General features: G+C 43.5%; 1 protein-coding gene across 1 annotated transcript in view; it reads right to left on the bottom strand.

The window, feature by feature from the left end:
* ADAMTSL1 (ADAMTS like 1) overlaps positions 1–24,442 on the bottom strand; it is a 932,409-nt gene that overhangs the window by 34,971 nt on the left and 872,996 nt on the right. Inside the window, 3 exon segments of the mRNA XM_047700005.1 lie at positions 3,636–3,843; positions 7,018–7,198; positions 8,818–9,030. Of these exon segments, the coding sequence (XP_047555961.1) occupies positions 3,636–3,843; positions 7,018–7,198; positions 8,818–9,030 (602 nt within the window).

Genomic DNA, 24,442 nt, shown 5'->3' with positions numbered 1-24,442 from the left:
ACAGTCTCTTCAATAAATGGTGCTGGAAAAACTGGGAAAGCCAGATACAAAAAAATGAAATTGAACTACTCTTACATCATAAAGAAAATTGCACTCAAAATGGGTTAAACTTGAACATAATTTTTGAAATCACAGAAATCCAAGAACATATAGGCAGAAGCTCTTTGACATCATTCTTGGCAATTATATGTTGAATCTGACATGAAAAGCAAAGGCAACATGAGGAAAGTAAACAAGTGGGACTACATCAGCAAAGGAAGCCATCTGCAAAATGAAAAGGCAACCTACTGAATGGGAGAAGATATTTGCAAATCATCTAAGGGGCTACTATCCAAAATACATTGGGCACTTTTACAACTCAATAACAGAAAACCAAAAAATGCAATTTTAAAAAGGCAGAGGATCTGAATAGACATGTTCCCTAAGAAGACATACAGATGGTCAACAGGTCATGAACACGTGCTCAACATTACCGAGCATCCGTGAAATATAAATCAAAACTACAATGAGATATCACCTCATACCTGTTAAAATAGCCAGTACCAAAAAGACAAGAAGTATGTGTTGATGAGGATGTGGAGAAAAGGGAACCATTGTGCACTGTTGGTGAGAATGTAAATTGGTGCAGCCATTATAAGAAACAGTATGTAGGTTCCTCAAAAATTTAAAGTAGAACTACCACATCAACCAGAAATTCTATTTCTGGGTATCTATCCAAAAAAAAAAAAAAAAAGAAAATACGAACTTGAAAGGATACATGACCCCCATGTTCATTGCAGCATTATTTACAACAGTCAAGATATAGAACAACTTAAGTATCCATCAGTGGATGAATGGATAAAGGAAATATGGCACGTGCACATGCACACACACAGAATATTATTCAGCCATAAAAATTATATCTTGCTATTCGTGATGGCATGTATAGACCTTGAGGACATGAAAGTCAAGAAAGACCGACAAAGACAAATACTGTGTGGTTTCATATGTGGAATTTAAACAACCCTTCCCCCCAAACCATAATAAATGCAGAGAATACTGTTGGTTGCCAGAGTTGGGGGTGGGGGTAAGTGAAATATGTGGAGGGGCTAAAACGGTACAAACCTCCAGTTATAAAATAAACATGTCCTGGAGATGGAAGGTACGTCATGGTGACTATAGTTAATATTCCTCTATTGTATGTTTTAAAGTTGCTAGGAGTCGATCTTAAAATTTCATCACAAGAAAAATTTTTTTCCTGAGTAGTTATGGTAACAGATGTTAGACTTATTGTGATCATTTTGCAATGTATATAGATATCCAATCATAGGTTATATACCTGAAATTAACCTAATGGGTACATGTCAATTATACCATGATAAAAAAAATTCATTATCCAAGGCTCTGCTCCAGACCTGCCATATCAGAATTTGCATTTCTGACAAGATCCACAAGTGAGTCACATTAAAGCTTGAGACATACTTGTCTAGAAGGATTTAGAAGAAAGAGGATGAGAGTGTTGTTTGAAGGGAAGGAAGGGGGAAGGACTTTTTTTCTCTTTTGGAGGAAAGGAATCACTGAGAATGATCAACATAGACAATGTATGTCCCCTTTAGCGACCTCAGTGATATGGTGCAGAAACATCTCCCGTGTGAAGCCAGGTCTGTTCCTAATTGTAATTTTACAAACTGCCAGTAAGCCTTGAGGGCCTAGAAGCTGAGCTGCCTTGGGTGGAATGAAAGCTAGCAGAAGTGGGCTTTTCCAGGTAAGAGAAAGATGATATCCCCCAGGCATCAGAGCAAAAGGGAGCTCATGCCTCTTTGATTATGAAGCACATACATTAGGTCACTGGAAATGGGGGGGGGGGTGTTGGTAAAGGTGCCAAAAAGGAGCCTCATGGCCGAGTGTGTTGGCTGGCCAGCGTTGAGCATTATCCCAGACTCACCTGGGACACAAATGGCCTATGGACTCCAAGTGAATTCTGTGGCCAGATTTCCTCTAAATAACATTTGATCTTCACTAGAGATGGCCACAATGTATTAACTTAATGGGAAGTTCCAAGTGCTTGTTTTCCAAAGAGTGCACCTCAGGGTGGGTACGGAGAAACATGAACACTCTAATGTATAGATAGCCAGTTCCAACACGTTTTGAGTTGCTAGCTGCCCCAAACATTCAGTCACATTAGTTCGTACACTTGTGCAGGGAATTAAGAGTGCTGTGTAGTTTCGGGCCATCCCGGGAGGCCAGACTTAATGGTTTGTTTCAGCTACCACCCAGTGAGAAACTATGCCTGGCCAGTCAGAGTAAGTTCAGCCTACGAATTAGTCCCAGGCTCTGACGGACAACAGCTGTCACCACACAGCTGGAGGGGAGGGTACTATCTGATTAGCAGGGCAGGCCGCTCTCAGACACTAAGTAGGTCCCCCGTAGGTTCTGAACACAGACTTTGAAAGGAACGGAGTGTACACCATCATGTCACTTCTGCCAAGCACCACACTGGATTGCTTTTTTTTTTTTTTTTTAAGTCCCAACAACATTTTAAAACAGATGAGTATGAAAGATGAGTATGAAAACTCCTCTTTGTCTAAATAGAGATGCTAGATCCCTGCAGTGGGGAAAGCTTAGGCCTCTGATTACAACACGAATTCCTGATGGGTGCTCAGTCCTACCCGGCCCCGAAATGATGTGAGAACAATGGTAAGGGGACTCTTGGCGCTCCCATCCCTCTGAGGCTGCTTCCATCATGGCATAGTGTTTCTCCTGGCTCAGGTTTGTTCTTCTCCATAGAAAATCTTAAGTTTGTGGTAATTTTTTAAAGTCTTAACTAATCATGAAATTTCCTTTCCAAATGGACAGAGTCCTGTGGTTCCTTCCTCTATCCAGAAGCAGCCCCATCCAACCTGGGGTCCTAGAAGCCCCCATTTCTGCTGTGTGTTAAGCTAACCTGGGACTTTCTTGGCTGTCCTCTGGCTGAGAATTGAGAAGGGAGTTGGTGGTTTCAAAGTGATCCACTAGGCTTCAACCCTTCTTGGCTTGGAAGAGTGGTTCTCTACACCGGCTGCACACCAGAATAACCCCGTGTGGTTTCTAGAACTTGCCCATGCTCCTCTCCCACCCGTGAGCGACTGACTTAGAATCTCAGGGGGATGCAGCCTGCACACTGGTCTTTTAAAGGAGTTTCTCCAGTGATTCTAACCGTGTCACCCAGGTGGGAAACCCTGGCTCAGAACAACTCTGCACCACCACCCCCACCCCTCCACCAGACAGATCCCATCAGAGCTTTAAATCATCAGCCAGGGATGATTTAGGATTTAGGATGATTTAGGATCTAGGACAACCAGTGAGAAGAGGTGGGCTTGCAGAAACTGAGTCTAAAGAAGGGGTTGCTGAGGATTTGCTGCTGATCTGAGAAAGGGATGAACTTGGGGGTAGGGAAATCAATAGCGAAAGTGTAATGGCTGTGGGAGGTATGCTTGTGTTAGAGAAGAATGATCCGACACTCTAAGCTTTTGGATGGACACTGGGCAGGTAAATTGATTGACAGATGGGATGTGAAGGGTCTGACATCACAGAGGATGGGGCAGTGGTGGCTTTTTACTTCCTACCGTGGCTGGGTCCGCACCTTTAGATTTATCTTTCAAATAGAATCCTCTTACCTGGCCCCAGTTGGAGAAGGCCCACTCCACGCAGAGCTGCTGGTTGCAGGCCTGGGTGTCTACTGGCCGTTTGGCGAGCTGTGTGCACAGGTCATTGGACACAGGGGTGGAGATCCCAGAGGCTTTCAGCTTCTGGCAGGTCACCCGGCGGGTCTGGACACCTCCCCCACAGCTCCGGGTACAGGCTGACCAGGAGGTCACCATCCACCTGGGGAGAGGAAGAGCAAAGGGTCAGGCTTGGGCAGAGGAATGATGCCATATTGTCTCAGAAACGGAGCCTGTACATCTCCTTATTCTCACCACACAGCTACTAATCTTGGGGCATGGCCCTTTTCATGGTGTACATGGAGTGGAAGGCTGAAAATGGTCCCCCAAAAGATCTGATGTAGACATCAGATCCCCAGAAGCTGGGACTGATACCATATTCAGACAAATGGACTTTGCAGACTTAAATAAGGACTTTGAGATGCGATTATCCTACATTCTCTGCCTTCACAAATGTCCTTAGAAGAGGGAGAGAGATTAGAGGAGGAGACAGTGTGACCACAGAGGCAGAGGCTGGTACGACATGGCCATAAGCCGAGGGATTCCTGGGGCCACTGGAAGTCAGCAAGGCTTGAGAAAGTTCCAGGGGTTGCAGCCCAGCCGTTGCCTTGATTTTGGACTTCTGGCCTTCCAAACTGTGAGCAAATAAATGTCTGTTCTTTGTAGCCACCACATTTGTAGTAATTTGCAGCCATAGAAAACAAATACCCTTTGGAAAATGACTGCAAAGCTGCATCTTGAAAGAGTGGTCCGAACATCACTTGTCTCCCTGGCCCCCAAATCCATGAGCCTGCAGAGGGAACGCTCTGGGAAGACAGTCCTTTAGCTTAGTTACGCCACACTGTGGTTCTGGGACTTCCTGAAGCCAGCCAGGTGCGTGGAGGAAGGGGGACGGTCTCCTAGGGAAGTCAGATCCATCCTGTGTCTCTGGCTCTCCCCCGAGTCAGTGTTTCGTCTGCTAGTACTCACTCTCTTTTCTACCTTGCCTTAACCCAACGTCTCACTGGATTTTGTTGAATCCCTGGGAAACAAGCTAAGTTCCTTCTGGCTTTGTGCAACAGTTTCCCACCACCACACAAGTCATGGGGCATAGGCCCTAAACCTGCTCGCGGGCTGCCTATGGGGAGACTGTCGTTTCATCAGGATGTTAGGTTCCGGCTACAATCTGGGCCGTCAGAAGTGAGATGGGCCAGGACTGTGCAAACAGCTTTTCTCACAAGGCCCAGCTAGAATTTGGGAAACACACTGAAATCCTCGGTCCAGATACAACCCTGTAGGGGCTCTCTGTGCATGTTCGCACCTAGGGCTAGTTTTCAAAGAGAAGGGGAAAAGGGGACAGTGTGGGGAAAACAGAAAAGCCTTGGTGCGTTCCAGCCACCTTAGTCAGTCTAGGGAAAAAGAGCATTCTTGGGTTTTAATGCCCGAGACAGAATTTATCTAAATGAAGTGGTAGAACAGCCACCAGGGTCCAAGCTGGACTTCCCAGCCCTATTCACAGACAACCAGGGCGACCCTTGTTTGTGTTCAGAGAAGGCTGCTGAGGTGCCTGAGAAGCGTGGCCGGGAAAACAGTCAAAGGTGGACCTGTGGCCACTTTCTGGTCCCGTGGCGCCACATGTGGCTCCCAGGAGAGGCACTGACAGGGAGCCAATTCCTTTTGAATCCGGAGCTGTGACTTCTTTAGTTTGGTGGAGCCTCCCTGCTCCATCGGCGCTGGAGAGAGAGGACTGTGTGCAGGTCTCCAGTGTGCAGGAGCAGAGACACTTTGGAAGCCGGCACGAGGTGTTGCAAGGCTCCTGGGGGCACTGAAACCCAAGGTGACACGGCCATTGTTTCATTTGCAGGAGTAAATGAGGCTGATTGACTCTGACCATCACCACAGCAAATCAAAAGGCCCTTGGCAGGTCCAAGACTTCGTCTTCATTTCAAATAGCTTGGCGAGGGCAGTCCTCCAGCCCCTCATATCCCCGGTGAATGTCAGGCCTGCATTTCAATCAACTTTTATTTCCAAATATACATTTCAGCAATTTTTCAGGAGTTGGGGTCGGGGGCAGGGAGGTTTGAGAAAGGAGAGGTATGGCTATGTTATAGTTCAGGAAGGGTATAAAAGGACATTAATCATTCCCATGGAAACCTTCCCGTCAGCAAGTCAAACTGCTGATATTAATGAGTGTGTTTCATATTTCATTGAGTCTCTCCTGGTTTCAGCTGCTCCTTATGACTCAGCTGGCAAAACACAAAGCGGGTGTCTGAGTCGTGTAAGAAAGTCCCCCAGACAGGTAGGAAGGGGGCATCGCGAGGCCCAGCCAAGTCTCCCCAGGCTCGGGATGCCATGCTGGTGCCAGCTCTAAGCCCATCCAGTACCCCTTCAGCGACGGCCAGCAAACTGGGTGTAGGAGGCTCTGTGGGACTCACAGCTTCTCAGAGCTGGAAGAGGCAGAGACAGAGGTGGTCACTCTGGGACCAGAGGCCAGAAGCTCTATCCAATATGGAGGCAACTACAGAAAATGAAGATGTGTTTTGCCTTAATGCAGGATGCAACCCTTTGAAGAAAAGGGTAACATTTCCTCACCTAGAGTACTGAGTAGCACTGTTTCTGAAGTTTGAAGAAAGGGGAGAGTCTGGGATCAAGGCCAGTAACCCCTCTGCCCTCAGCACCTCAGCTGCAAACACAGTTGTCCTCTTATAGACTAGAGAGCAAATTTCTTTTTCTTCTTTTCTCTTCTCTTCTCTTTTCTTTCCTTCCTTCTTCTTCATTCCCCTTCCTTCCATCCATCCAGTCATCCTTCCTTCCTTCCTTCCTCTCTCTCTTTCAGATTTACTTATTTGACAGAGAAAGCACAAGCAGGGAGAGCAGCAGGCAGAGTGAAAAGCAGGCTTCCCAGTGGGGAGCCTGATGCAGGGTTCGATCCCGGGACCCCAGGATTACAACCCAAGCCGAAGGCAGAGGCCCAGTGACTGAGCGATGCAGGTGCCCCAAGAGAGCAAATTTCTTATTGCAGGATGTGAGCGAGCTCTGGCTAGGGCCTGGGATGCTCCTGCTCCCTGAACAGACCCTCTCAGGCATTTGGGGTGCCCCGGGCGGTCCTTAGCCCACCGAGTGGTGAGAGAACCAACTGCCGAGGGAGGAGGCCCGACCTGAGGGATATTTTCCACAGGGTGGGGAGGCCTGGCAAGTCGGGATCTGTAGAGAAGCACAGGGCCTTGGGGGGCAGGCATCCTTGCTGACACTCCGTGTCTCTCCCTCCACAGTGCCGGACAAAGGCTAGCCGCTGAGTTGGCTAACAGGGCCCAGCCTTGGGGTTGGGGAGGCCTGAACCGGCATGTGGCACACTCACCGAGAAGGGCAGTCTCTCCGGTTGCAGGCGATGGGCTGCACAGCGGGGCGCACTTTCCCCGCACAGTGAGTAGGGCTGACCTCTGTGCTATTCAGGAGACACCTCAAGCGGGGCTGCTGAACGCCCCTGTTACCACAGGAGGCCGAGCAGGTTGCGAGTCTGTCCACAGACCACCAGTAATCTGTCACAGGAGGAGGATCACAGGTGAGAAGAGCACTGCGCATTGCCCATGCTCTGTGGGCACGAGGAGCTCTCGTGAATGACCCTCTGCCCTTCAGTGGGCGCCCTTCCCCACTTAGGTAGCCAAGTGGCCTGGTGTCCAGGAGCATCAGTGACTTATCCATGAAATGAGTCCCAAACCCCTACCTCGCGAAGTTACTGTGAGGACTGGATGTCATGAAAGCAAAGGGGCTGAGCCTGGTGCCTGGCGCAGAGAGTACTTAACCAGTGGCTGGAGTCCTTAGTTTTAAGTAAGATTCCTAAGTAACTTTTTCCTCCTAGTGGGTCATCAGAAAGTGACTTTCTTTTTCAACAAAGAGATGCAGAAATATCAGAGATACTTTGCAATCGTATTTGTACGTGCACCTTTGAGTTGAACTTGGGAAAAAAAACTTCACCAAAAAACCCCCCACAAAAAACCCAGCCTACCCAGAGAGTACTCATTTCCATGAGACGATGACATCAGGAAGAAATTCAGTTTCTGTGGATTTTCTATTTGGGGATCTGGGACTCACTGGTAGGAAAGCTGTTAAAAATAACTGGGGGCTGGTAAACCGTGAGTGCTTATTTGCAAGGTCGTATATTACAAATCTTGCAGATAGGCACTGGCTTCTGGTTTTCAGCTGAGAATGGCTGGTTGGCAAGAAAAGGGAACATTTACTTTCCTGTCCGGAAAGCCAAATGGCAGGGGAGAATGTTTAAGGGGAAAACCCATTTGCTCAGCAAAATCTCCCTCCTCCTGTGCTACACTGGCGCAAAATTCTGTCCCCTGCAGAATCCCCCATTTTCGAATGCATGCAATAGAATTTTGCTTTCCCTCAAAAAAGTCCCCCACGGGCCACAGGTAGAAATAGCCTCTGGAAAACCTGAAAGCCTCACTTGGTTTCCATAACCAGACCCAGTTTGGGTTTGTTCCCCACTGTTTCAGGCTCATTCAAACCTTTTCTTGGTGTAGCTAAAGCCAGGCCTCCCCCAAGGGCTTTCTGAACTGCCTGTGTTCCTGGAAGATTAATGTAGGAGCCGCAGAAAAGGTGCCTGTAGAACACTTAGCACATGAATGCAGCGCAAGACCCATGAGCACGATAAGCGGGTCCTGGCACCAGCTTGACTCTCCAGGAGAGGAGTTCAGATCCAGAGGTAGTTTTTTTTTTTTTTTTTTTTTTAAACCAAACTAATGGAGAAAACTTGCATTAGTTTAATAAGCTGCTTTGCACGCACGTGTGCGTGTGCTTGCATGCATATAAGGGTGTGTATGTGTGACTCTAACTAGTTAAACAAGCATAAACGAAACTTCTTGGCTTTGCTATAGCACAGTGCTTCCCTGGTCCTCAGTGGCAGCAACAAGAAGCAGCAGAAGCACCCATTTGCAAGAGCAGCACAGACTTTTCCAGATTCTGCTGGCACAGAGCCTGTGGCTCTTCTGAAGGACCTCAATGTACAGAGTCCTGGTTGGGCTTGATTGGCATGCTCTAGGAGCCACTGAGATCAGACATCACTTAGTTTTACTAGAGAATTCGATTCTCAGGTGGACTTTCTTCTTCAAGAACTAAGCCCGGCTCCAAAGCCCGCAGGGTTTCTTACCTTGGATCACTAAAGAGGCCTTCTGCACGAGCACTCCTGCCTCATTCTGAGCAATGCAGCTGAACTCCCCTTGAGACCCGCCGCTAAGATTTGCCACCTGTAGAATCTGTCCAGCTGCCAAGATGTGATGTGTCAGTCCTGGGACAGTCGAGACTGGCTGACCACCATGGAACCACGTGATGTTGGGGGTAGGGTGACCTTTGATGGGACAGCCTAGAAGGAGAGGAAGAGGGAGAGGAGCCATTAATAAAGAGAAATGGGGTATACACCTGATGTGTAGATGCATACATACTGTGGGGTCTCCTCACCAATGGCATTTTTCTTATGCTTGCTCTTTCCAACCCAATAGATGTTTCTACTCAGGAATTTCAGGAAGATGACTATTATTCATTCAATGAAGGAAAAATTCTTAGAGTACCCAAAGTGCCTATTTCTTTGTCCTTGTACGAACTTTTAAAAAAGTGAAGCAATTAATATCCACTCATTGAATATTTTCCAAGTTAATTAATTTCTATACTGATTTTTGTACTCACGGAAATCACATCTTCAAATGCAGTGAGTTGGGAAAAAAATGTTACACAGTAATAGTGAAAAATCAAACTCTAATTGGTGAAAGTCTAATAGTTGCCACTATTTTACTGTATGATTTTCTAGTCAAAATTTTTAAATCTAGGAAATTTCCTAGAATCTAGGAAAACAAGTGTAAATGCTGACTTCATTTTTCAGCCAGTCAAGAAACTTGGCCTTCTAACTGCTTTTACCAAGCCTGCACTGGACATGCACTTATCAATGTAGTCACTGAACATACTTTGATACATTAAAATACTAAAATATTAAACTTAGATATTGTTTCTCGCCAAGCTTTTGTAGCAGAGAATTATTAAAGTAAACTGACTGCAAAATTGTGAGAAAAAACTAATTTTCTCTAAACTCAGAGAACTTGCTGAATTTGCTGTTGTGTCTTCAACAATTTAGCTTCCACAGAAAATTTATTTGGAAGTTTACTTTTTTTTTTTTAATTGAAATTTTAGGTAGATAACATAGAGTGCAATATTGGTTTCAGTAGCAGAATTCAGTCATTCATCACTTACTCAGTGCTCATGATAACCAGTTCCCTCCCTGACACGCACCACCCATCATCCATCTAGCCCATCCCCAACCCACCTCCCTCCATCAGTCCTCAGCTTGTTCTCTATCATTAAGAGTGTCTTATGGCTTGTTTCCCTCTCTCATTTTTTTCTTTTTCCCCTTCTCCTATGTTCATATCTTTATGAAATTCCACATGAGTGAGATCATATAGTATCTGTCTTTCTCTGACTTATTTCACTTAGCATAACACACTCTAGAGCATTCATGTCATTGGAAATGGCAAGATTTCATTCTTTTTCATGGCTGAGTAATATTCCATTACTCTTCTTGACCCATTCACCATTAGATGGACATTTGGGCTCTCTCCATCATTTGGCTGTTGTTGATAATGCTGCTATAAACATTGGGATGCATGTATCCCTTCAAATCTGTATTTTTGTATACTTTTAGTAAATACCTAGTAAGTAGTGCACTTGCTGGATCATAGGGTAGTTTTATTTTTAACATTTTGAGGAGGCTCCATACTGTTCTCTACAGTGGCTGCACCAGTTTGCATTTCCACCAACAGCACAAGAGGGTTCCCCTTTCGCTGCATCCTTGCCAACACCTGTTGTTTCTTGCGTTGTTAATTTTAACCATTCAGACAGGTGTAAGATGATATCTCATAGTGGTTTTGATTTGTATTTCCTTGATGATGAGTGATGTTGTATCTGGTAGCTGTGTGGATGTCTTTTTGGGAAAAGTGTCTTTTCATGTCTTCTGCCCATTTCTTAACTGGGTTATTCGTTTTTTGGGTGCTGAGTTTGATAAGTTCTTTGTAGATTATGGATACTAAAGCTTTATCAGATATGTTGTTTGCAAATATTTTCTCCCATTCTGTAGGCTGCCTTTTAGTTTTGTTGTTTATTTCCTTTGCTGTACAAAGAACGGCTACCTGCATGGATGTGTACGCCTATGGATCCAGAAGAGAAGAAATTTTTCAATGTTGGCTTGTTTTCTATTCTGGAGGAAACACTGTTAGAATTTGTATAGGATGCAGGGTTAACACAAGAAAGGTCCTTAGAGATTATCTAGTCTAACACCAGAGGAGGAAGCTGAGGCCCAGAGATGTTAAGGCACTTCCCCAAGATCAAGTGACTGACCTGATTCCTTGCCTTGTGTTCTTTCCTCCATACCTGCTACTTGCCCAGCTGGGTACCAGAAATTTACCTAGGCACCTAGTTAGCTCCTTCTTTTTTCTCTGCTCATTCCTTTTGTTTATCCCTTCCCCTCCAACCCCTTCTTTTTTTTTTTTTTTTTTTTTTTTAAACATTTTCACAGTAGTTGTTTGGTTGAAGTACTTGGAGCAGACTATTTTGAAGAAGGGTCCTGAAAAAATAATGCTAAAATTGACTGTAAGAAGTTCAGTATGGGATATCATTGTTAAAGATCCTGATTTCATTCCTCCCTGCATTTACTCCCTTTGCCATGTAACTTTGCAGTAGCCTTCAATGAGGGGAGGGCTATAATTTCCTACCTCCTGATTTTGGGTTTGGTCATGTAATACTTTGGCCAGTAAAATGAGTCAGATCGTATACTAATAATCTGAAAGAGAAATTAAGAAAATAATTCCATTTATAATAGTATCAAAAAGAATAAAATACTTAAGAATAAATTTAACCAAGGAGATGAAAAACATGTATACTGAAAACTATAAAATGTTGCTAAAAAAAAAATTAAAACATAAATGGGAAGCTGTGTCATGTTCATGGATTAGAAAACTTAATATTGTGAAAATGTCAATACCTGCAAGGGAACTACAGATTCAGTACAATCCCTATTAAAATCTCAATAACTTTTTCTTCTTTTATTTCTTGTAGAGATAGAAGAATCCGTCCTGAAGTTTATATGGAATCTCAAGGGATACTGAGTAGTCAAAACAATCTTGAAAAAGAACAAACTCAGGGGTTTCACATGTCCTGATTTAAAAACTTAGTACAAATTCTGTAGTAATTGAAACATTATAGCACTGGTATAAAGAGAGTAGACCAATGAAATAAAATAGAGAGCCCCCAAATAAACTCTGGCTTATATGGTCAAATGATTTCCAACATGGAAGCCAGGACCATTTAATGGTGCTGGGAAACCAAGATAGCTACGTGCAAGAAAATGAAATTATAGCCTTACCTTACACCATATACAAAAATCAACTCATGGGGCACCTGGGTGGCTCAGTGGGTTAAAGCCTCTGCATTCAGCTCAGGTCATGATCCCAGAGTCCTGGGATCGAGCCCCGCATCGGGCTCTCTGCTCTGCGGGGAGCCTGCTTCCCCTTTCTCTCTCTGCCTGCCTCTCTGCCTACTTGTGATCTCTGTCTGTCAAATAAATAAATAAAAAAAAATTAAAAAAAAATCAACTCAAAGGGACCAAAAACTTAAACTTTAGAGTTAAATGTATAGAACTCTTAAAAGGAAACATAAGCAGAAACTTCATAATACTGGATTTGGCAGTGATTTCTTGGATATGATCCTAAAAGCACAGGGCAACAAAAAATAAACTGGACATCATCTAAATTGAGAGCTTTTGTGCATCAAAGGACACTATTACCAGAGTGAAAAGGCAACACACAGAATGGGAGAAAATATTTGCAATTCACAGATTTGATAGTGGATTAATATCCATAATACATAAAGAATTCATACAACTGAACAACAAATATAAACAGCCAAACTAAAAAATGGGTGAAAGACTTAAATAGACATTTCTCTAAAGATATAAAAATGGACAAAAAGCACATGAACAGATCTTCAACATCACTAATCGTTACAGAAATGAAATCAAAACTACAATGAGATACATATCAGACCCAGTAGGATGGTTACTTAAAAAAACAAACAAACAAGATAACCAGTGTTGATGAAGATGTGAGAAAACTAGAATCCTTGTGCTTTGCTGGTGGGAATTTAAAATGGTGCAGCCACTGTGGGAAACAGTATGGAGGTTCCTCAAAAAATTAAATGTAGCATTACCATCATGATCCACTAATCCCACTTTGGTGTATATACCCGAAGGAATCGAAAGCACTGATCTGAATAGCTATTTGTGCACTGATGTTCATAGTAGCAGTATTCACAGTAGCCAAAAGGTGAAAACAACCTGAATGTCCATCAGTAGATAGGTAGATAAACAAATATATGATATATATATATATATATCATATATATATAATGGAATATTACTCAGCCTCAAAAAGGAAAGAAATTCTGTTATGTGTGACAAGCTGGATGAACCCTGAACACATTTAGTGAAGGAAGCCAGAGGCAAAAGCACAAATCTTACAGGAGGCACCTGGTCTGGTCAAGTTCATAGAAACAGAAATCAGAATATGGATTATCAGGGGCTGGAGGAAGGGGAAGGGGGGAGTATGGGAAATTACTATTTTTTAAATGGGTACAGAGTTTCAGTTTGAGATAAAAAGTTCTGGAGATGGAAAGTATGAGTGCTGCACAATGATGTGAAGGCAATTGATGCCACTGAACACTTACAAATGTTTAAAATAGTACATTTTATGTTCTGAGTATTTTACCATCATAAAAGAAATGAGACAGATGTGCCGGGATACCAGTTCCAAACCTAAATCTCAAGAGACTGTTTTCACTTGTGCTCATGTGCCTTTGCTATCACCAGAAGGACACACTTGGACTGGCCTAATGGTCCCAAACGAGGGTGAAAGGATGGTGGAGAACAGCCAAGTTCACCCCAGCCAAACTCCGTTTAGATCAGCTGAACTTAAGATCAGCAAGAATAAATAATTGCTATTTTAAGCCACTGAATCTTACTATTATTTTATGTAATGTGGTGATAGCTAACTGATACACTTAGGGAGAAGGGATTTCCACAATTCCCCTAGGCCTATGGATTCAAGGCTTGGGGTAGGGCAGAGTTTCCACCTGTGTGCTGATTGCCCACATCTTCTTACTCAGGTACATAGGAGGAGCAGTTTCCCTGCCTACTCCTGGTAGCATCTGGGCCTCTGTATGTTATGCAGTCCATCATGATATCATTATACTCTTGTTCTGAATGGGGTAAGAATGGCCTTAGGGAGAAGTGTGCAGAAATCAGTGAGCTGAGGATCTCCTGGGAGCAGCAGTATCTAACCCCCTCCAGGACCAAAGGTAGTCTGGAGTCAGATGTTGATTTCATTTTCTAAGAAGAGACAGGAAAACTGTACATTTATTTAGGCAAATAGCATGATTTAAAAAAAATGTGGCTTGTTATCAGTATAGCTTTTCAGACTTCCTTAAACAAGCCAATATATGTCTCAATCATATCTGTTTTAAAAAAAAAAAAAGGTGTCATAGACTGTTAAGATGCTGGTTCCAGGAATTTTTCTGTTTGGTCAGTAGGGACAGAGCTTTGGTAAGGCTGACTATATTCTAAATTGATAAATAAGAATCTTGCTATTCCCAAGGAAACATGAGATATTTGGCAAGGAAGTCTCTTATATTTAGCCCTAATTTTCAATTTTCCAACTCCATTAGGACTGATTTTCTGAGAGTTTTTAAGCAGAAAAAGGAGTAGTAACAGCCTTAGGCTGTTTTCTATGGCTGATGAAGTTACTTATCTGGGAGCCAGGAATCCTAGTCAGCTAAATAAGAGGTTCATTTGCATAGCATTTTACATTTATAATCCTCCCTCCTTCTTGGAGTTAGAGGCCACAGTGAACAGCCAAGACATCTTTTTGGCCGGACTGGGTCTTGGGTCTTGGACGTGTTCCAATGGCCTTCCAGCCTGGTGCTCCCAGTGTAAATGAGATAGGGCAGAGTTCCTTCCAAGGGCAAGCATGAGGACTGACACGTGAAGTTCTGAAAACTCAACTTGAGAAAGACAAGGAGGAACAACAAAGATGCATGTCTGAGCAGCGACCTTCCTAGCAATCATGCCTCTATTCTGAAACCTATCAGGGTCAAAATCGGTTTTGCAGAAAGTTTTAGAAAGAAAAGCAATTGGGTTACTTTCAAATGTACTGACACAGATTCATGACTCCCCGAGAGAAATCTAGAATTTGATAGGGTTCCCTGGTTTCAGTTTTCTAATCTGTGAGGGTATTGACTTAGTCAATGGTTGTTTTTTTTTTTTTTAAGATTTTATTTATTTATTTGACAGAGAGACAGCAAGAGAGGGAACACAAGCAAGAGGAGTGTGAGAAGGAAAAGCAGGCTTCCCACTGAGCAGGGAGCCTGATACCCGGCTTGATCCCAGGACCCCGGGATCGTGACCTGAGCAGAAGGCAGACATTTAACTGACTGAGCCACCCAGGCACCCCTAGTCAATGGTTTTGTAGTTGATAGTTCCCTTAGGGTCTGTAGAGGTACCTGAGAAGGAGACTCTGAGAGGAAATATGCATAAGGTGGGGGCTTTGGTGCCTCTATTACCATTTTAATCACAAAAGAATATACTGGGCTTCTGCATGAGGAGATTCCACTATTGATAACCACTGAGTTAGATGATCTTTAACGTGCTTTTAAGATTCCTGGACTTCTCAAAATCATCTCAAACTCATCATCCTCATCCCTCTTCTTCCTGTCTGAGGTAGCTAAGTGCCAAGGGTAAAATAGACCTATTCAATCTATATTGCTTAGATCAGTGTGCAGTGAAACAACTATGCCAGTGAAAAGCTCATGAAAGAGATGTTATATATAAAGGTTATTTAGAATTAAGATAAACTGGGACCAGGGATAGAGAGTAGGAAGGGGAGGGCAGCCTAGAAGAAGCAGCATGAGCAAAGGTACAAAGATGAGAAAACCTGTGATGTGGTTAGAAGAAAAGACTAGTTGACTTGGCTAGAACATAGAAAACATAAACGAGGATGGCATGGGTGTGTGAGAGTTGCAATGGGGAGGATCCTGACAGCCAGGATCTAGTCTCTTGTAAGTTTCTGAAGAGAGGGAGTGATCTGATCTGGGTTGGCTTTAGAAAGATTATTAAGGTAGTTCTTTGCAAGATGCACTTGCTTGAGAGAAAGAATCTATGGTATCAGTTCGGATGTGGTAAGAAATGAAATATATTTGCAAAGGTAGCTCTGATAGGATGTGAGGAGGAATGGAGGCAATGAGGAAAAGCAAATAAGATTGGAACACTAGTGAGACTATTAACAGAAATAGGCAAGTCAGGAAGAGAAGCTATTGCTTATCTGCACTCCTGGAGATAGATGAGTTTAGTTTTAAGCATATTGATTTTCAAGGTTGTGAAGGAACCACAGTTTAGAAAAATCCTTCAAGATGGCAGAGATAAAAATGGAAGTTAAGGCAGAGATATTTACTGGAGACAAATTTTGGGAACCAATTATATACATTTGTAAGGATGAAGTCTTCAGTGAAAAGAAATCAAGTCTCAGGACAAAACAGTGGGGGAACTCTAGCATTTAGTGTTTGAAGGAGGAAGAAGAGGTATTAAGGAAGTCTGCAAAGAAATGGTCTGAGAGATCAGAGGAAAACTGAGATTACTTAATATCATGGAAATCCAGAAAGGAGAGAGATTAAAGAAACAAGTGACTGGAAAGAATTTGTGTAGTGAATGAATAGCTTCATTTGTTTATGAAAATAACTGAATAAATAAACATTTCCCCCACAATCCTCCCACTCCCTTCTCAGGCAATAGGTAAACTCATTCTGATTAATTAATTCTGATTAGAATTAGAAATATAGGTATCTATATGATCAATACATCCCATTCAATGCTATGCACACCCATTTATTGAATTTAAGAGAAAATTTACCTCTGGGTGTTGAATCTTTAGAATTGGACCAACATCCACAACTCAATAACCATGGGTGATTAAGAAGATAAAAAAATTAAAGAGGATGCTTAGGAATGCTTTGAATGTTGCAAAACAGGAATGGAGGAGCTCTTGATCAGAAAACTCTTTAAACAACCTGACTGGGGATTCTAGCTTCCAGTAATGATGAGTAACTTGGTTGGAAAAACCTTCCTGTAAATAACAGTCATAAAATCTAAAGGACAACAACAACCCCCATTAAACAACTTTTTGAAAGCCCTGAAGAGTGACCAAAAGCAGTGACAGAAACAGGAGGGGAATGTACACTAGAAACTGCAACAAGTGTGATTTGCCAGCTTGTAGCTTTCTACCAGAGGAAATTCCTCAAAGCCCATGTGGGTCAGGGAGGTGGCTTGAGATGTCAGAGGACAGAGTCTGGGAGCTGTTATAACAGCTGAAAAGTTAAGGGAGAAAAGCCTGGAAGAGCCATGGGGGGATAAACCTCAAAATCTACACAAATCCTGGCCAATTTGTTTGACAAAACCTAGGGGACCCAGCAAAAGAACAGCAGGTAGAAGCTGAAAGAACAGACTAGAAAATTCATTTAGTTTTCATTGCAGGGAAGACAGAGGTTGGGCTTTGAGTCCAGCTAAGTTAACTGTCCAGGAGAACAAGAATAAAACACTCTTTTAGGGAACATAACAGTATTCAGAGTCTCTACAATATCTTACAACCTTGAGATCATGACTTGAGCCAAAATCAAAAGGCAGACACTTAACTGACTGAGCCACCCAAGTGTCCCTCTATACTTTTTCTACGAGGGTTTAAGAAATTAAAAAAAATTTGCTGTTCCAGCCTGTTACTGTCAGATATTTCCTCAAATGCCTATATTCTGCCCAACTTACAAGTTCCTACTGGTAGGTTCACCTTCATTCATTTAGCCCTGTTGAAGTCAGAGATCCTTTTCATTTGTATTTCTGTCACCCTCGATTCCACCAACTTTAGTTCAGTTGCTCTGTATGGCAGAAACTGCTAGTGATCCTATCATAATGGTCCTCTCCTCCTTGGAGTGAAAGAACTACTGAATTTTAGTAAGGTATATAGCTGCCTAGAATAGAGTTGTCTCCCATTACCCCCCCTGCAATAAGGCATAGGACATATGATTGTATTCAGTGAAATGAGAGGGAAAGTGATGTTTATACTGCCTTGGATATGCTTTTAAAGGAAAGAACTTGCTCTTGTCCCCTTTCCTCCATCCTGTTATTGAGAACATGTATGTAGAAAAAACCATCTTGGTCTAGTTGGATAAGGGCAATACTCCAGGATGTCAGAGTGGTAGGAGTTTCAAAATATTTTTGCCTGGGTCCCTGCATGACATGGTAGGTTGTCAGGCCATGCTTCGAATGCCTTCCTCTGGGCTGCTCGGTGAGACAGAAATACAATCTTATCCTGTTCACTGCCATTTTGGGTCTTCGTTTTTGATTGTTGAATGTCTATCCTAACTATGACAGTCCTAAATATTCTTTCCTTACTGAGACAGTGTCCTGCTATACAGTTTATTGACTTTTCCTTCCCATCTGTCTAGGGACCAGAGAGGATGTACTTCTAGGAAGTGTAACTGATCATCTTGAATATGCCATTAAGAAAGTCTGCTTTTGGGGCACCTGGGTGGCTCAGTGAGTTAAGCCACTGCCTTCGGCTCAGGTCATGATCCCAGGGTCCTGGGATCGAGTCCCGCATCGGGCTCTCTGCTCAGCAGGGAGCCTGCTTCCCTCTCTCTCTCTCTCTCTGCCTGCCTCTGTCTACTGTGATCTCTCTCTGTCAAATAAATAAATAAAATCTTTAAAAAAAAAAAAAAAAGAAAGTCTGCTTTCGGGGCACCTGGGTGGCTCAGTGGTTGAAGCCTCTGCCTTCAGCTCAGGTCATGATCTCAGGGTCCTGGGATCGAGTCCCGCATCGGGCTCTCTGCTCAGCAGGGAGCCTGCCTCCTCCTCCTCTCTCTCTCTCTGCCTGCCTCTCTGCCTACTCGTGATCTGTCTGTCAAATAAATAAAAAAAAAAATCTTTAAGGAAAAAAAATTATTAAAAAAAAAGTCTGCGTTCAACAGTAAAAGGAAAGTAAAGACTGAAATAAACTAATTATAACTAGAGCAAATGAACAAACTTACTGGCCATCTGCCTTTTCCATCACTAAACCATCTTTCAATGCATTGAACTGAATACATATCTCATTCTCCTTAAGCACTTACTTTGTATCCTGAAGTGGTATCCACCTCTGCACACAGGCAGTACAGCCCTCCGTGCTTTTATGTACATATTTATGTGCATGTCTCTATGTGTACACAGTGGTCTCTGAGGTTTGCCCACCGCAATAGTCAAAATAAGAAATCTAACATGAATTCCCACAGTGTATGTTCCCAGTGAATAATTATCCATGTTTCACCGCTAATGAGAAAACCTGGCTTGTAACCAGCGTTCCTTTCTGTCACGGACATTTCTCATTTGTTAAAGTAAAAGAAGTATCAATCATTTTTTTTTGAAGGTGAGCGATTTCTCTGCGTGCCATTTACAAGGACACCAAAACCATGGGCTAACGTGTTCCACACCTCCAGAGAGACCAAATGATGAACCGCTCCCCTGCCCCCTCTGCTTTAGGGAGGATGGTAACCACATCTCACGTGGGGGCTAGCATCTCCTTTTCTGTTTCCCTCCCAGCTATGTAAATGTTGGCTATCTCCATCCTCCCAACTTCAATGCCTACCCCAGGAAGCAGTCATTCAGCAGAGAATGACAGTGCTCTTTCCTCAGACCTCAGTTATGACAGATCTTGGGTTGGCTAGGTGTCCGAGGAGGAAGCAGTGCTTGGGAAGACTGCCTAGTTAATGAGAGTTCTGGCAGCAGAAAGCCTCTCTCTATCAATCCTTTGTAACCAGTGAAAGAAATTATTGCCTGTAGGCTTCCATTCCTAGGTCTACTGTGGCTCCAGACTGAGCCAAAGCCAGGTGTGATTCATACATGTGTGAGGGTTTTTTTTCCCATTTTTTTTTTAACATATTAACTGTAGAATAATAAAAGTTTAGAATGAGGGAGATGTGCAAAAATAAGAAAGTCAAATTAAATATGAAATTGCACCCATTGGGAGTTGTTTTGGCCGTAACCTGCCACTAGTTGACATCCCTGATTAAATCAAACTGACCTCACTGACATTCTTCATCTCTGTATTTCACATTGGTTTCTGTAACGAAAGTAGCTTCACTCAAGAAAACACGCTGAATCAACAGATCAGGGAAATGTGGTGGGGAGAAAACTGGGAGGACTGGTGGTCCTGGCTTCTAATTCCTTGCACCCTTTGGAAGATGCTGGTCTACCTTAAAGATGGTGAGATAGGGCTGCCTTTGGGGCACCTGTCTAAAAAGAAGCTCTGAACTCATGATGGTCATTCTTTAGTGGGTATTTTTGTTGAACTGAAGGGCTAAAAATCAGCAGGATCTCTGGTCTGCTGAGAAAGAGGCAAGCGGCTTGATTTATGGGCTTCTTTGTAGGTTAGATCAAGCCAACACAGGCATTCCTTAGCGGCTCATTGCCTGAGGGAACCACACATCCAGAGTGGAATTCCATGAGCTTGTAGCTTTCATGAGAAGAAGACAAGAGTTCAGGGTGCATCTTCTCTCTTCTCTCCTCCCTTTCCAGCCAAATAACTCAGGAAAAGGCATCTGAGCTTGCAAAACCAATTGTAAAGAGCAAAAAATGGAAATAGACTGAAAGAGTCCAGAAGGAAGAATGGTTTGAAAATGGGGGTCCATGATCTGAAAGAGGAGGAGAAAAAAGTAGTGCTCTGGAGGGTTTCACTTATTGAACTTCTATCCCAAGGAAAGGAAAGCCGTGACAGATTAGGACGTGCTGTGTAAAAATATTAAAGACGGGGCATTCTTACTTCACGAGCTGGCTCCAGGCCTGTCAGCATTTCCATTATAATCCTGTATTTTTCACAGAGTTAAAACTTACTATAAAAATGATGTGTGCTGGGATGAAACTTGGCACTTGGTGTAGTCAGTCTGGGAGTCCTTTCCTTAATTTAATTTTACAAAACTGGAAACCACTCAGCCATTTACATTTATGGAGGGATCTCCATGCTGCGTGTGGTGTATACAGTGTGTATTGGCCTCACTCTCCGGCCATGGGGTGATGGATGAGAGCAGGGAGTCTGCCCCACTGCCTTTTCTGGCTGGTCCCCCTTTCAGGTTTGCTGACCCCTTGACTTTGAGGAATGGTCTCTAAGGCAGCATGGAATGGGTGGGAACTGGCACTAGGCAGCAGGCTGAGAGACATGATTAATTCATATCGGAAAATACTCTGTTCCTACTCCCCATTTGTCAGCTGGACCCCAGAAGGCTGTGGGAGAAGACACACAACTTTAATTTTCACTCCCGATTTTTGGGACCTCCCAATAAGCTGGTCAAATAACCAGGCCAAGACTATTCCCATGTACATTTGCCCAAAGAAAACTAACTTTAAAACATTCCTGGAAAGAAAGAACTATACAAGCCCATTTTCCATTCCCCAAATGTCTCTTTACCCCTAGGGCAAGCTTTGGCTTTCCACTGGCAGGGGGTATGCTAATGTCTCCATGCCTCTGGGCATCTGGTAGAAGAACTTGATATATTTCTCAGCATGAAAAGTAGCTCCATCCAGATTTATGACTTGATTAAAGCCTAGCCTTCTCCAAAGTGGTTTGGTTATTGCTTGGCTACTGCCCTCATCCATAACCTTAGAATTTGATTATTCTCTTACAGGTAAGGAAGGTGAATGGCACTTAGGATGTCCATACATACGGCGTCTCGGCCGTGAACACAGAATTGCATTGTCTGATTTAGAGCTTGGCAGTGCTGAACAACATGCTTATCTGGGGCTGACTGGACTACCTGGGGCCATGGGGGTGGGAAGGAGGCGGGGGCTCTCAGAAACTGGTCCAATTTCTTTAAACTCATGGTAGTGTTGATGGGGATTGAAACTATCTCAAGTGGATAATACAAAGAGTTCCCACGTGTCTCTCTCTGCCAGCAGGCTCTTGGCATAAAACGCACCTTTAAAAACACATCAGCATTTTTCCAAAGTTTCAAATTTCTGGGTTTATAAGTCCCCAGTTCACTCTACCCTCAGGCTGCTGGCAGGTGCTACCCGGCCCGTAGGAGGAGAGACTGGGGTGACCCCAGAGGAGGCCTGGCTGGAGGCTGTCTGGAGCAGAGGAAGGGAGTTTCAGCCCACTGGGATGAGATGGCCTTTTAATGAACCCCAGAATGTGGCTCCTGCTTGGGCCATACCATACTTCTGAGCAGGGTCCCAAGTCAGAGCTCCCCTCTCTGTGTAGGTTTCAAGGTTACACCCACCAAGTCCAGATTCTGGGAGGAATGGGGCTGATGTTGCACATTTGGTCCAAAAGGGGACAGTATTTCAGGGCTTTCAAGAAGTGCTCTGTAAGAATCAAGTCGCTACCTGCTGTGAGAAAGAAAAGGCAGTTCCAGCCTCTCTGAATATTCTTGTCCCTTGAGAAATACAGCTGTCCTCACGCCCTTGCTCAGGCCAATGGACAGGCCAGCTAGAAAACATCCAGATTAGGGAAAAAAAAAAAACCAAAACAGAAAACAAAACAAAAGCAAGCAGCAGCTCAGCGCCAACATGCCTTCATGAACTCAGCGTAGGTTTGGCTCGTGTAAGGGCCAGAGTTTTGCAAAATAAATAAAAACCCACACACGCCAAAAAAAAAAAAAAAAAAAAAAGGATCCTCCACTCAGCCCAGTACACACCCCATTTCAGCTCTCCTCTGCTGAACCACAGCCACGGGACAGCCGTGGATGTAAAGAATGGCTGATATTCATAGCAGGTATCCTCCAAGGCCTGACTGGGGCAGGCCACAGGGTTCAGCGGCAAGTCACAGGAAGGAGCAACTGCCGATGAGAAATTCCAGAGTGGGCGCTGGGGGTGGAGCTGCTGGGGGAGTGCGAGCACCTTGCCTGAATTTATTATTCCCATAGAAGCCTCCTGGGTCTTGAGGCTCCAGAAACTCCTCAACATAGTAAAGAAAATAATAAACAACCTGGGTAAGGTGAATGGGGGGCAGTTTAGCAGGGGAGCTGAATCGGGGCCGGGAGCCAGAGGGAGGGGGAGGGGTCAGTGCTAAGTGTTTGCATGGACACCGCTGGCTCACTCTGCTCTTGTCGTGACATGTTCTGGCAGGTGAGGTCTGGCCTTTGGCAGCCAGGAGGATAGAATGTGTCGTTTGTGAAGGGCCCATAAGTAGAGATGTCCTAGGCGGAGGAGGTCGGACACCTACAACCCAAGCTGGAAAGGCCATCACAGCAATGGGACATGGATCTGAAGAGCAGAGAGGGACTATCCAAATAGCCCCTCTTTGTCTTGCAACATGCATTTCTGGTACTGATTTGTTTTGGATTCTAATACTTACTGTATTTGATTCTCATATCTGCCTACAGAGTCCAGAGGCTCCCTTGGAACACTAAGTGGGTTCCCTGATGGCTTACAGGAGAGGTGGCAGGTTCAGATATTCGGGGCCAATTCTGACCTTGGAAAGAATCACCTGGACTTAAGAGTCCCTAAAGCCAATGCACTCCTTTTAGGAAACTGGGGATTCCAGACAAGCTAGCCCTGGGTGAGGCAGAGTACATGCTGCTTTTCCAGGAACAGATAACTTCTTCATTGAATTTATTCTTTATGGGCTTTCCCATTCTCCAAGCACTCATATCAGGGGAAAGTAGAGGGTCTAGAATGGGAGATGCATTTTGAAACAGGGCTGTTTACCTAATGTCTGTACAACTGATGGATGTGAGAGCTAATGTTCCTACTGTGCTTCTGAAAGCCATTTCAAGGACAGCAGAGAGAGGAAGGGCTAAAAGTCTGGGCTTGGGCAGAGCAAAAACACTCAGTGTGGGGACAAGTTATGCCTATTATTCAATAACCTCACAGGGCACCTACACTCCACATTAAAATGTACAATTAACATTCCACTGGAGTTTTGTTCCTAGATCTTTCTAAAAGACTAAGGCTGGGAAGTACCAGGAAATGGGGAAGGAATTAACTTTTCCTATAGTAATGAGACTTTTTTTCTCCTAAAATGCATTTTTGGATTACAATTTTGCAGGGATGAGATGAAAGAAAAGTGTTTCCAGTAAGGTGCTCATATATTGCTATCTCTTTGTCAAAATAATTTCTTAAATACTAAGCAGTAGGAAGCTTTGTTGTCATTTTTGATAAGAAAGTCCAGAGCAAGAGTTGGCAATTTTTTTTTTTTGTAAAAGGCTACATAATAAATATTTTAGACTTTGTGGGTCATATGGTCTCTGTCACAACTGCTCAAGTCTGCCATTATAACTTGAAAGCAGCTATAGACAATATATCAATGAAAAGGGAATGAAATGAGTGTGACTATGCCCAGCTAAAACCTTATTTACAAATAGGTGGTAGTCTAGTCTTTGTCTAAGGGCCAACCCTGGTCTAGGGTATGAGATCATTAGTTTCTGAACACTAAGAACATACAGTGTAGTAAAACCATGAAACAGATGCCCATGAAAGATGTATTTTTACCTCCAAAGGCAATAGCCATTTTTGGAAGAGAAGAAAGATGAATTCAATACCTTCTTTGCTAAGTAATAGGCTCAATTTGTTGTTTTAAAAACATCTAGTGATAATTCATGATAAAATAGAAATCCAGAAAACTATTAAGAATAAAACAATCCTAATCACTATGAACATTGTTCCTTCTAAT

This window comes from Lutra lutra, chromosome 13 (assembly GCF_902655055.1).
Source record: "Lutra lutra chromosome 13, mLutLut1.2, whole genome shotgun sequence".
In the NCBI taxonomy this organism is placed as follows: Eukaryota; Metazoa; Chordata; class Mammalia; order Carnivora; family Mustelidae; genus Lutra; species Lutra lutra.
This window is presented reverse-complemented; position numbering and strand designations above follow the sequence as displayed.